We start from the raw sequence: 12269 nt of genomic DNA on the forward strand, positions 1-12269 counted from the left end.
AGGGGCCACTATGGGGTGTAATAGTGTGGGCAGGATTGTGGGGGGGGTCAGTTTTTTGGGGTCCTCGGTGTCAGTCACGGTGCTCCGCTATTCCTGCTTCCACCACTGTGTGTCCTCCTCCTCCTCTCAGCCTCCTCTCTCTGCTCCTTTTCCCGCCTCCTCCTGGTCACATGACTGGTCACATGCTCGGTCTGTGTCACATGACCAGGAAGTGTTTGTTTTCTAGAGTTCTATTCAGACGTCCTGGTGTCGGCCATGCTGGGTGTTGTTGTCCTACTGCTGCTCTCAGGAGCTGAAGGTGAGGGATTCTGCGGCCCCGGGTACAGGACAGGACCCTGAAGTTATAATCGTTGTTGGGGACCGTTTGGTGTTGCGAGGTGTCAGGGGCCACTGGGGTGATATATGGTGTCAGGGGCCACTGGGGGTGATATATGGTGTCAGGGGCCCACTGGGGTGGTATATGGTGTCAGGGGCCACTGGGGTGGTATATGGTGTCAGGGGCCACTGGGGGTGATATATGGTGTCAGGGGCCACTGGGGTGGTATATGGTGTCAGGGGCCACTGGGGTGATATATGATGTCAGGGGCCACTGGGGGTCACACATGGTGTCAGGGGCCACTGGGGTGATATATGGTGTCAGGGGCCACTGGGGTGGTATATGGTGTCAGGGGCCACTGGGGTGATATATGATGTCAGGGGCCACTGGGGTCACACATGGTGTCAGGGGCCACTGGGGTGATATATGGTGTCAGGGTCCACTGGGGTGATATATGGTGTCAGGGGCCACTGGGGTGGTATATGGTGTCAGGGTCCACTGGGGTAATATATGGTGTCAGGGGCCATTGGGGTGGTATATGGTGTCAGGGGCCACTGGGGTGATATATGGTGTCAGGGGCCACTGGGGGTGATATATGGTGTCAGGGGCCACTGGGGTGATATATGGTGTCAGGGGCCACTGGGGTGATATATGGTGTCAGGGGCCACTGGGGTGATATATGGTGTCAGGGGCCACTGGGGTGATATATGGTGTCAGGGGCCACTGGGGTGATATATGGTGTCAGGGGCCACTGGGGTGATATATGGTGTCAGGGGCCACTGGGGTGATATATGGTGTCAGGGGCCACTGGGGTGGTATATGGTGTCAGGGGGCCACTGGGGTGGTATATGGTGTCAGGGGCCACTGGGATGATATATGGTGTCAGGGGCCACTGGGGTGATATATGGTGTCAGGGGCCACTGGGGTGATATATGGTGTCAGGGGCCACTGGGGTGATATATGGTGTCAGGGGCCACTGGGGTGATATATGGTGTCAGGGGGCCACTGGGGTGGTATATGGTGTCAGGGTCCACTGGGGTAATATATGGTGTCAGGGGCCACTGGGGTGGTATATGGTGTCAGGGGCCACTGGATTGATATATGGTGTCAGGGGCCACTGGGGTGGTATATGGTGTCAGGGGCCACTGGGGGTGGTATATGGTGTCAGGGGCCACTGGGGTGGTATATGGTGTCAGGGGCCACTGGGGTGGTATATGGTGTCAGGGGCCACTGGATTGATATATGGTGTCAGGGGCCACTGGGGTTGATATATGGTGTCAGGGGCCACTGGGGTGATATATGGTGTCAGGGGCCACTGGGGTGGTATATGGTGTCAGGGGCCACTGGGGTGATATATGATGTCAGGGGCCACTGGGGTCACACATGGTGTCAGGGGCCACTGGGGTGATATATGGTGTCAGGGGCCACTGGGGTGGTATATGGTGTCAGGGGCCACTGGGGTGATATATGATGTCAGGGGCCACTGGGGTGGTATATGGTGTCAGGGGCCACTGGGGTGATATATGGTGTCAGGGGCCACTGGGGGTGATATATGGTGTCAGGGGCCACTGGGGTGATATATGGTGTCAGGGGCCACTGGGGTGGTATATGGTGTCAGGGGCCCACTGGGGTGATATTATGGTGTCAGGGGCCACTGGGGTGATATATGGTGTCAGGGGCCACTGGGGGTGATATATGGTGTCAGGGGCCACTGGGGTGATATATGGTGTCAGGGGCCACTGGGGTGATATATGGTGTCAGGGGCCACTGGGGGTGGTATATGGTGTCAGGGTCCACTGGGGTAATATATGGTGTCAGGGGCCACTGGGGTGGTATATGGTGTCAGGGGCCACTGGGGTGGTATATGGTGTCAGGGGCCACTGGGGTGGTATATGGTGTCAGGGGCCACTGGATTGATATATGGTGTCAGGGGCCACTGGGGTGATATATGGTGTCAGGGGCCACTGGGGTGATATATGGTGTCAGGGGCCACTGGATTGATATATGGTGTCAGGGGCCACTGGGGTGATATATGGTGTCAGGGGCCACTGGGGTGCTATATGGTGTCAGGGGCCACTGGGGTGATATATGGTGTCAGGGGCCACTGGGGTGATATATGGTGTCAGGGGCCACTGGGGTGATATATGGTGTCAGGGGCCACTGGATTGATATATGGTGTCAGGGGCCACTGGGGTGATATATGGTGTCAGGGGCCACTGGGGTGGTATATGGTGTCAGGGTCCACTGGGGTAATATATGGTGTCAGGGGCCACTGGGGTGATATATGGTGTCAGGGGCCACTGGATTGATATATGGTGTCAGGGGCCACTGGGGTGATATATGGTGTCAGGGGCCACTGGGGTGGTATATGGTGTCAGGGTCCACTGGGGTAATATATGGTGTCAGGGGCCACTGGGGTGGTATATGGTGTCAGGGGCCACTGGGGTGGTATATGGTGTCAGGGGCCACTGGGGTAATATATGGTGTCAGGGGCCACTGGGGTGATATATGGTGTCAGGGGCCACTGGATTGATATATGGTGTCAGGGGCCACTGGGGTGATATATGGTGTCAGGGGCCACTGGGGGTGATATATGGTGTCAGGGGCCACTGGGGCGGTGTGGAGGATACGCAGCGGCCGGCCCCCATGTCAGAGGATCTGGCCACAGCCACTTTGCCTAGTCACGGGCACGCCTGCGCTCACCTTCTTACCTTTCCTGTCCGCTCTCACCTGACACTGACCGGGTCTATAGGATAATATGAGACGAGCTTTAGAAAGTATTATATATTTATTAACCCCAGAGGGTCGGAACTAGACAGCCGACATACCTAGAGATATATGCCGGCGGATACAGAAAGGTAAGATACAGCAGGAGAAAGAGACATAAAGATTAGAGACAGGAATATACCCGGCTGGGTCGCTGGATGTCCTTCTCATAGAATCCAGGGCACATGCGAACAGTCCTTAAGTAGTCCTCAGATTGTAGGGGGTTGGTTTCCCCATTAACAGAATAGTCCCAGGGCACGTGGCATCTCCACAGGTAGAAGAGACAATAGTCCAGGGCACGTGGCATCTCCACAGGCAGGAGAGACAATAGTCCAGGGCACGTGGCATCTCCACAGGTAGGAGAGACAATAGTCCAGGGCACATGGCATCTCCACAGGCAGGAGAGACAATAGTCCAGGGCACATGGCATCTCCACAGGTAGGAGAGACAATAGTCCAGGGCACATGGCATCTCCACAGGTAGGAGAGACAATAGTCCAGGACACGTGGCATCTCCACAGGTAGGAGAGACAATAGTCCAGGGCACATGGCATCTCCACAGGTAGGAGAGACAATAGTCCAGGACACGTGGCATCTCCACAGGCAGGAGAGACAATAGTCCAGGGCACATGGCATCTCCACAGGTAGGAGAGACAATAGTCCAGGGCACATGGCATCTCCACAGGTAGGAGAGGACAATAGTCCAGGACACGTGGCATCTCCACAGGTAGGAGAGACAATAGTCCAGGGCACATGGCATCTCCACAGGTAGGAGAGACAATAGTCCAGGACACGTGGCATCTCCACAGGTAGGAGAGACAATAGTCCAGGACACGTGGCATCTCCACAGGTAGGAGAGACAATAGTCCAGGACACGTGGCATCTCCACAGGTAGGAGAGACAATAGTCCAGGACACGTGGCATCTCCACAGGTAGGAGAGACAATAGTCCAGGGCACGTGGCATCTCCACAGGTAGGAGAGACAATAGTCCAGGGCACGTGGCATCTCCACAGGTAGGAGAGACAATAGTCCAGGGCACATGGTATGTCCACAGGTAGGAGAGACAATAGTCCAGGGCACGTGGCATCTCCACAGGTAGGAGAGACAATAGTCCAGGGCACATGGTATGTCCACAGGTAGGAGAGACAATAGTCCAGGACACGTGGCATCTCCACAGGTAGGAGAGACAATAGTCCAGGGCACGTGGCATCTCCACAGGTAGGAGAGACAATAGTCCAGGGCACATGGTATGTCCACAGGTAGGAGAGACAATAGTCCAGGGCACGTGGCATCTCCACAGGTAGGAGAGACAATAGTCCAGGGCACGTGGCATCTCCACAGGTAGGAGAGACAATAGTCCAGGGCACGTGGCATCTCCACAGGTAGGAGAGACAATAGTCCAGGGCACTTGGTATGTCCACAGGAAGGAGAGACAATAGTCCAGGGCACGTGGCATCTCCACAGGTAGGAGAGACAATAGTCCAGGACACGTGGCATCTCCACAGGTAGGAGAGACAATAGTCCAGGGCACATGGCATCTCCACAGGTAGGAGAGACAATAGTCCAGGGCACGTGGCATCTCCACAGGTAGGAGAGACAATAGTCCAGGGCACGTGGCATCTCCACAGGTAGGAGAGACAATAGTCCAGGGCACATGGCATCTCCACAGGTAGGAGAGACAATAGTCCAGGGCACGTGGTATCTCCACAGGCAGGAGAGACAATAGTCCAGGGCACGTGGTATGTCCACAGGTAAGAGAGACAATAGTCCAGGGCACGTGGCATCTCCACAGGTAGGAGAGACAATAATCCAGGGCACTTGGTATGTCCACAGGTAGGAGAGACAATAGTCCAGGGCACGTGGTATGTCCACAGGTAGGAGAGACAATAGTCCAGTGCACATGGTATGTCCACAGGTAGGAGAGACAATAGTCCAGGGCACGTGGCATCTCCACAGGTAGGAGAGACAATAGTCCAGGGCACGTGGCATCTCCACAGGCAGGTGAGACAATAGTCCAAGGCACGTGGTATCTCCACAGGTAGGAGAGACAATAGTCCAGGGCACGTGGCATCTCCACAGGCAGGAGAGACAATAGTCCAGGACACGTGGCATCTCCACAGGTAGGAGAGACAATAGTCCAGGACACGTGGCATCTCCACAGGTAGGAGAGACAATAGTCCAGGGCACTTGGTATGTCCACAGGTAGGAGAGACAATAGTCCAGGACACGTGGCATCTCCACAGGTAGGAGAGACAATAGTCCAGGGCACGTGGCATCTCCACAGGTAGGAGAGACAATAGTCCAGGGCACGTGGCATCTCCACAGGTAGGAGAGACAATAGTCCAGGGCACATGGTATGTCCACAGGTAGGAGAGACAATAGTCCAGGGCACGTGGCATCTCCACAGGTAGGAGAGACAATAGTCCAGGGCACATGGTATGTCCACAGGTAGGAGAGACAATAGTCCAGGACACGTGGCATCTCCACAGGTAGGAGAGACAATAGTCCAGGGCACGTGGCATCTCCACAGGTAGGAGAGACAATAGTCCAGGGCACATGGTATGTCCACAGGTAGGAGAGACAATAGTCCAGGGCACGTGGCATCTCCACAGGTAGGGGAGAGACAATAGTCCAGGGCACGTGGCATCTCCACAGGTAGGAGAGACAATAGTCCAGGGCACGTGGCATCTCCACAGGTAGGAGAGACAATAGTCCAGGGCACTTGGTATGTCCACAGGAAGGAGAGACAATAGTCCAGGGCACGTGGCATCTCCACAGGTAGGAGAGACAATAGTCCAGGACACGTGGCATCTCCACAGGTAGGAGAGACAATAGTCCAGGACACGTGGCATCTCCACAGGTAGGAGAGACAATAGTCCAGGACACGTGGCATCTCCACAGGTAGGAGAGACAATAGTCCAGGGCACGTGGCATCTCCACAGGTAGGAGAGACAATAGTCCAGGGCACGTGGCATCTCCACAGGTAGGAGAGACAATAGTCCAGGGCACATGGTATGTCCACAGGTAGGAGAGACAATAGTCCAGGGCACGTGGCATCTCCACAGGTAGGAGAGACAATAGTCCAGGGCACATGGTATGTCCACAGGTAGGAGAGACAATAGTCCAGGACACGTGGCATCTCCACAGGTAGGAGAGACAATAGTCCAGGGCACGTGGCATCTCCACAGGTAGGAGAGACAATAGTCCAGGGCACATGGTATGTCCACAGGTAGGAGAGACAATAGTCCAGGGCACGTGGCATCTCCACAGGTAGGAGAGACAATAGTCCAGGGCACGTGGCATCTCCACAGGTAGGAGAGACAATAGTCCAGGGCACGTGGCATCTCCACAGGTAGGAGAGACAATAGTCCAGGGCACTTGGTATGTCCACAGGAAGGAGAGACAATAGTCCAGGGCACGTGGCATCTCCACAGGTAGGAGAGACAATAGTCCAGGACACGTGGCATCTCCACAGGTAGGAGAGACAATAGTCCAGGGCACATGGCATCTCCACAGGTAGGAGAGACAATAGTCCAGGGCACGTGGCATCTCCACAGGTAGGAGAGACAATAGTCCAGGGGCACGTGGCATCTCCACAGGTAGGAGAGACAATAGTCCAGGGCACATGGCATCTCCACAGGTAGGAGAGACAATAGTCCAGGGCACGTGGTATCTCCACAGGCAGGAGAGACAATAGTCCAGGGCACGTGGTATGTCCACAGGTAAGAGAGACAATAGTCCAGGGCACGTGGCATCTCCACAGGTAGGAGAGACAATAATCCAGGGCACTTGGTATGTCCACAGGTAGGAGAGACAATAGTCCAGGGCACGTGGTATGTCCACAGGTAGGAGAGACAATAGTCCAGTGCACATGGTATGTCCACAGGTAGGAGAGACAATAGTCCAGGGCACGTGGCATCTCCACAGGTAGGAGAGACAATAGTCCAGGGCACGTGGCATCTCCACAGGCAGGTGAGACAATAGTCCAAGGCACGTGGCATCTCCACAGGTAGGAGAGACAATAGTCCAGGGCACATGGCATCTCCACAGGTAGGAGAGACAATAGTCCCAGGGCACGTGGCATCTCCACAGGTAGGAGAGACAATAGTCCAGGGCACGTGGCATCTCCACAGGTAGGAGAGACAATAGTCCAGGGCACATGGCATCTCCACAGGTAGGAGAGACAATAGTCCAGGGCACGTGGTATCTCCACAGGCAGGAGAGACAATAGTCCAGGGCACGTGGTATGTCCACAGGTAAGAGAGACAATAGTCCAGGGCACGTGGCATCTCCACAGGTAGGAGAGACAATAATCCAGGGCACTTGGTATGTCCACAGGTAGGAGAGACAATAGTCCAGGGCACGTGGTATGTCCACAGGTAGGAGAGACAATAGTCCAGTGCACATGGTATGTCCACAGGTAGGAGAGACAATAGTCCAGGGCACGTGGCATCTCCACAGGTAGGAGAGACAATAGTCCAGGGCACGTGGCATCTCCACAGGCAGGTGAGACAATAGTCCAAGGCACGTGGTATCTCCACAGGTAGGAGAGACAATAGTCCAGGGCACGTGGCATCTCCACAGGCAGGAGAGACAATAGTCCAGGACACGTGGCATCTCCACAGGTAGGAGAGACAATAGTCCAGGACACGTGGCATCTCCACAGGTAGGAGAGACAATAGTCCAGGGCACTTGGTATGTCCACAGGTAGGAGAGACAATAGTCCAGGGCACGTGGCATCTCCACAGGTAGGAGAGACAATAGTCCAGGGCACATGGTATGTCCACAGGTAGGAGAGACAATAGTCCAGGGCACGTGGCATCTCCACAGGTAGGAGAGACAATAGTCCAGGGCACATGGTATGTCCACAGGTAGGAGAGACAATAGTCCAGGACACGTGGCATCTCCACAGGTAGGAGAGACAATAGTCCAGGGCACGTGGCATCTCCACAGGTAGGAGAGACAATAGTCCAGGGCACATGGTATGTCCACAGGTAGGAGAGACAATAGTCCAGGGCACGTGGCATCTCCACAGGTAGGAGAGACAATAGTCCAGGGCACGTGGCATCTCCACAGGTAGGAGAGACAATAGTCCAGGGCACGTGGCATCTCCACAGGTAGGAGAGACAATAGTCCAGGGCACTTGGTATGTCCACAGGAAGGAGAGACAATAGTCCAGGGCACGTGGCATCTCCACAGGTAGGAGAGACAATAGTCCAGGACACGTGGCATCTCCACAGGTAGGAGAGACAATAGTCCAGGGACACGTGGCATCTCCACAGGTAGGAGAGACAATAGTCCAGGACACGTGGCATCTCCACAGGTAGGAGAGACAATAGTCCAGGGCACGTGGCATCTCCACAGGTAGGAGAGACAATAGTCCAGGGCACGTGGCATCTCCACAGGTAGGAGAGACAATAGTCCAGGGCACATGGTATGTCCACAGGTAGGAGAGACAATAGTCCAGGGCACGTGGCATCTCCACAGGTAGGAGAGACAATAGTCCAGGGCACATGGTATGTCCACAGGTAGGAGAGACAATAGTCCAGGACACGTGGCATCTCCACAGGTAGGAGAGAGACAATAGTCCAGGGCACGTGGCATCTCCACAGGTAGGAGAGACAATAGTCCAGGGCACATGGTATGTCCACAGGTAGGAGAGACAATAGTCCAGGGCACGTGGCATCTCCACAGGTAGGAGAGACAATAGTCCAGGGCACGTGGCATCTCCACAGGTAGGAGAGACAATAGTCCAGAGCACGTGGCATCTCCACAGGTAGGAGAGACAATAGTCCAGGGCACTTGGTATGTCCACAGGAAGGAGAGACAATAGTCCAGGGCACGTGGCATCTCCACAGGTAGGAGAGACAATAGTCCAGGACACGTGGCATCTCCACAGGTAGGAGAGACAATAGTCCAGGGCACATGGCATTCTCCACAGGTAGGGAGAGACAATAGTCCAGGGCACGTGGCATCTCCACAGGTAGGAGAGAGACAATAGTCCAGGGCAACGTGGCATCTCCACAGGTAGGAGAGACAATAGTCCAGGGCACATGACCACAGGTAGGAGAGACAATAGTCCAGGGCACGTGGTATCTCCACAGGCAGGAGAGACAATAGTCCAGGGCACGTGGTATGTCCACAGGTAAGAGAGACAATAGTCCAGGGCACGTGGCATCTCCACAGGTAGGAGAGACAATAATCCAGGGCACTTGGTATGTCCACAGGTAGGAGAGACAATAGTCCAGGGCACGTGGTATGTCCACAGGTAGGAGAGACAATAGTCCAGTGCACATGGTATGTCCACAGGTAGGAGAGACAATAGTCCAGGGCACGTGGCATCTCCACAGGTAGGAGAGACAATAGTCCAGGGCACGTGGCATCTCCACAGGCAGGTGAGACAATAGTCCAAGGCACGTGGTATCTCCACAGGTAGGAGAGACAATAGTCCAGGGCACGTGGCATCTCCACAGGCAGGAGAGACAATAGTCCAGGACACGTGGCATCTCCACAGGTAGGAGAGACAATAGTCCAGGACACGTGGCATCTCCACAGGTAGGAGAGACAATAGTCCAGGGCACTTGGTATGTCCACAGGTAGGAGAGACAATAGTCCAGGGCACGTGGCATCTCCACAGGTAGGAGAGACAATAGTCCAGGGCACGTGGCATCTCCATAGGTAGGAGAGACAATAGTCCAGGGCACATGGCATCTCCACAGGTAGGAGAGACAATAGTCCAGGACACGCATCTCCACAGGTAGGAGAGACAATAGTCCAGGGCAAGTGGCATCTCCACAGGCAGGAGAGACAATAATCCAGGGCACGTGGCATCTCCACAGGTAGGAGAGACAATAGTCCAGGCACGTGGCATCTCCACAGGCAGGAGAGACAATAATCCAGGGCACGTGGCATCTCCACAGGCAAGAGAGACAATAATCCAGGGCACGTGGTATGTCCACAGGTAGGAGAGACAATAGTCCAGTGCACATGGTATGTCCACAGGTAGGAGAGGACAATAGTCCAGGGCACGTTGGCATCTCCCACAGGTAGGAGAGGCAATAGTCCAGGGCACGTGGCATCTCCACAGGTAGGAGAGACAATATCCAGGGCACTTGGTATGTCCACAGGTAGGAGAGACAATAGTCCAGGGGCACGTGGCATCTCCACAGATAGGAGACAATAGTCCAGGGCACATGGTATCTCCACAGGTAGGAGAGACAATAGTCCAGGGCACATGGCATCTCCACAGGTAGGAGAGACAATAGTCCAGGACACGCATCTCCACAGGTAGGAGAGACAATAGTCCAGGGCACGTGGCATCTCCACAGGCAGGAGAGACAATAGTCCAGGACACGTGGCATCTCCACAGGTAGGAGAGACAATAGTCCAGGACACGTGGCATCTCCACAGGTAGGAGAGACAATAGTCCAGGGCACTTGGTATGTCCACAGGTAGGAGAGACAATAGTCCAGGGCACGTGGCATCTCCACAGGTAGGAGAGACAATAGTCCAGGGCACGTGGCATCTCCATAGGTAGGAGAGACAATAGTCCAGGGCACATGGCATCTCCACAGGTAGGAGAGACAATAGTCCAGGACACGCATCTCCACAGGTAGGAGAGACAATAGTCCAGGGCAAGTGGCATCTCCACAGGCAGGAGAGACAATAATCCAGGGCACGTGGCATCTCCACAGGTAGGAGAGACAATAGTCCAGGGCACGTGGCATCTCCACAGGCAGGAGAGACAATAATCCAGGGCACGTGGCATCTCCACAGGCAAGAGAGACAATAATCCAGGGCACGTGGTATGTCCACAGGTAGGAGAGACAATAGTCCAGTGCACATGGTATGTCCACAGGTAGGAGAGACAATAGTCCAGGGCACGTGGCATCTCCACAGGTAGGAGAGGCAATAGTCCAGGGCACGTGGCATCTCCACAGGTAGGAGAGACAATAATCCAGGGCACTTGGTATGTCCACAGGTAGGAGAGACAATAGTCCAGGGCACGTGGCATCTCCACAGATAGGAGACAATAGTCCAGGGCACATGGTATCTCCACAGGTAGGAGAGACAATAGTCCAGGGCACATGGCATCTCCACAGGTAGGAGAGACAATAGTCCAGGACACGCATCTCCACAGGTAGGAGAGACAATAGTCCAGGGCACGTGGCATCTCCACAGGTAGGAGAGACAATAGTCCAGGGCACGTGGCATCTCCACAGGTAGGAGAGACAATAGTCCAGGACACGTGGCATCTCCACAGGTAGGAGAGACAATAGTCCAGGGCACGTGGCATCTCCACAGGTAGGAGAGACAATAGTCCAGGACACGTGGCATCTCCACAGGTAGGAGAGACAACAGTCCAGGGCACGTGGCATCTCCACAGATAGGAGACAATAGTCCAGGGCACGTGGCATCTCCACAGATAGGAGACAATAGTCCAGGGCACATGGCATCTCCACAGGTAGGAGAGACAATAGTATATGGTATATGGTGTCAGGAGCCCCTGGGGTGGTATATGGTGTCAGGAGCCCCTGGGGTGGTATATGGGGTTGGTGGCCCCTGGTGTGGTATATGGTGTCAGGGGCTCGGGTCCCTGGGGTGCTCCGGTTCGGAGATTGATACGCTCCTCTCTCTGCAGCCTCTCGCCCCTGTGTTCCGCGGAGTTTCGGTCACAGCTCGGTGGTCTGTGCCTGTAACTCCACCCACTGCGATGACCTGGACCCTACGACCCTCCCGGCCCTGGGAAACTTCACTGTGTACGAGAGCAGCCAGTCTGGGAAGCGCCTGGAGCAGAGCGGGGGACCTATGGTGAAGGAGCCAGGGCCTACTGGTAAGAATTGGGCTCATGAGATAAGAGGGTGCCGGGCTGACCCCTCCCTGCTAACTATTAACCATCTCCTCACCAGGTCTGACCCTCACTCTGAATGACAAGAAGCGCTTCCAGGTCCTGAAGGGCTTTGGTGGGGCAGTGACGGACTCGGCAGCCATGAACATCCTGGCCCTTAGTGCGGGCTCCCGGGACAACCTCCTGCGCTCCTACTTCTCTGATGAAGGTGATGGGATGGGCGCTGGGTGTGTCTGGGGGGCGGTACAGTGAGCACAGGGGCGGTACACTGAGTGCGGGGGCGGTACAGTAAGTATGGGGTGGTACAGTGAGCGCAGGGGCACTGGGCATGTTTGGGGC

General features: G+C 55.1%; 1 protein-coding gene across 1 annotated transcript in view; it reads left to right on the forward strand.

Moving 5' to 3' along the window:
* The first annotated feature begins 213 nt into the window (after nucleotides 1–213).
* Nucleotides 214–12269, forward strand: part of GBA1 (glucosylceramidase beta 1) — a 75278-nt gene continuing 63222 nt past the window's right edge. Inside the window, exons 1-3 of the mRNA XM_075261840.1 lie at nucleotides 214–298; nucleotides 11724–11915; nucleotides 11992–12138. Coding sequence (XP_075117941.1) covers nucleotides 256–298; nucleotides 11724–11915; nucleotides 11992–12138 — 382 coding nt within the window. The 5' untranslated portion in view covers nucleotides 214–255. The remainder of the gene's footprint in view (nucleotides 299–11723; nucleotides 11916–11991; nucleotides 12139–12269) is intronic.

The sequence above is a fragment of the Leptodactylus fuscus genome, unplaced genomic scaffold (genome assembly GCF_031893055.1).
Source record: "Leptodactylus fuscus isolate aLepFus1 unplaced genomic scaffold, aLepFus1.hap2 HAP2_SCAFFOLD_468, whole genome shotgun sequence".
Classification (NCBI taxonomy): Eukaryota; Metazoa; Chordata; class Amphibia; order Anura; family Leptodactylidae; genus Leptodactylus; species Leptodactylus fuscus.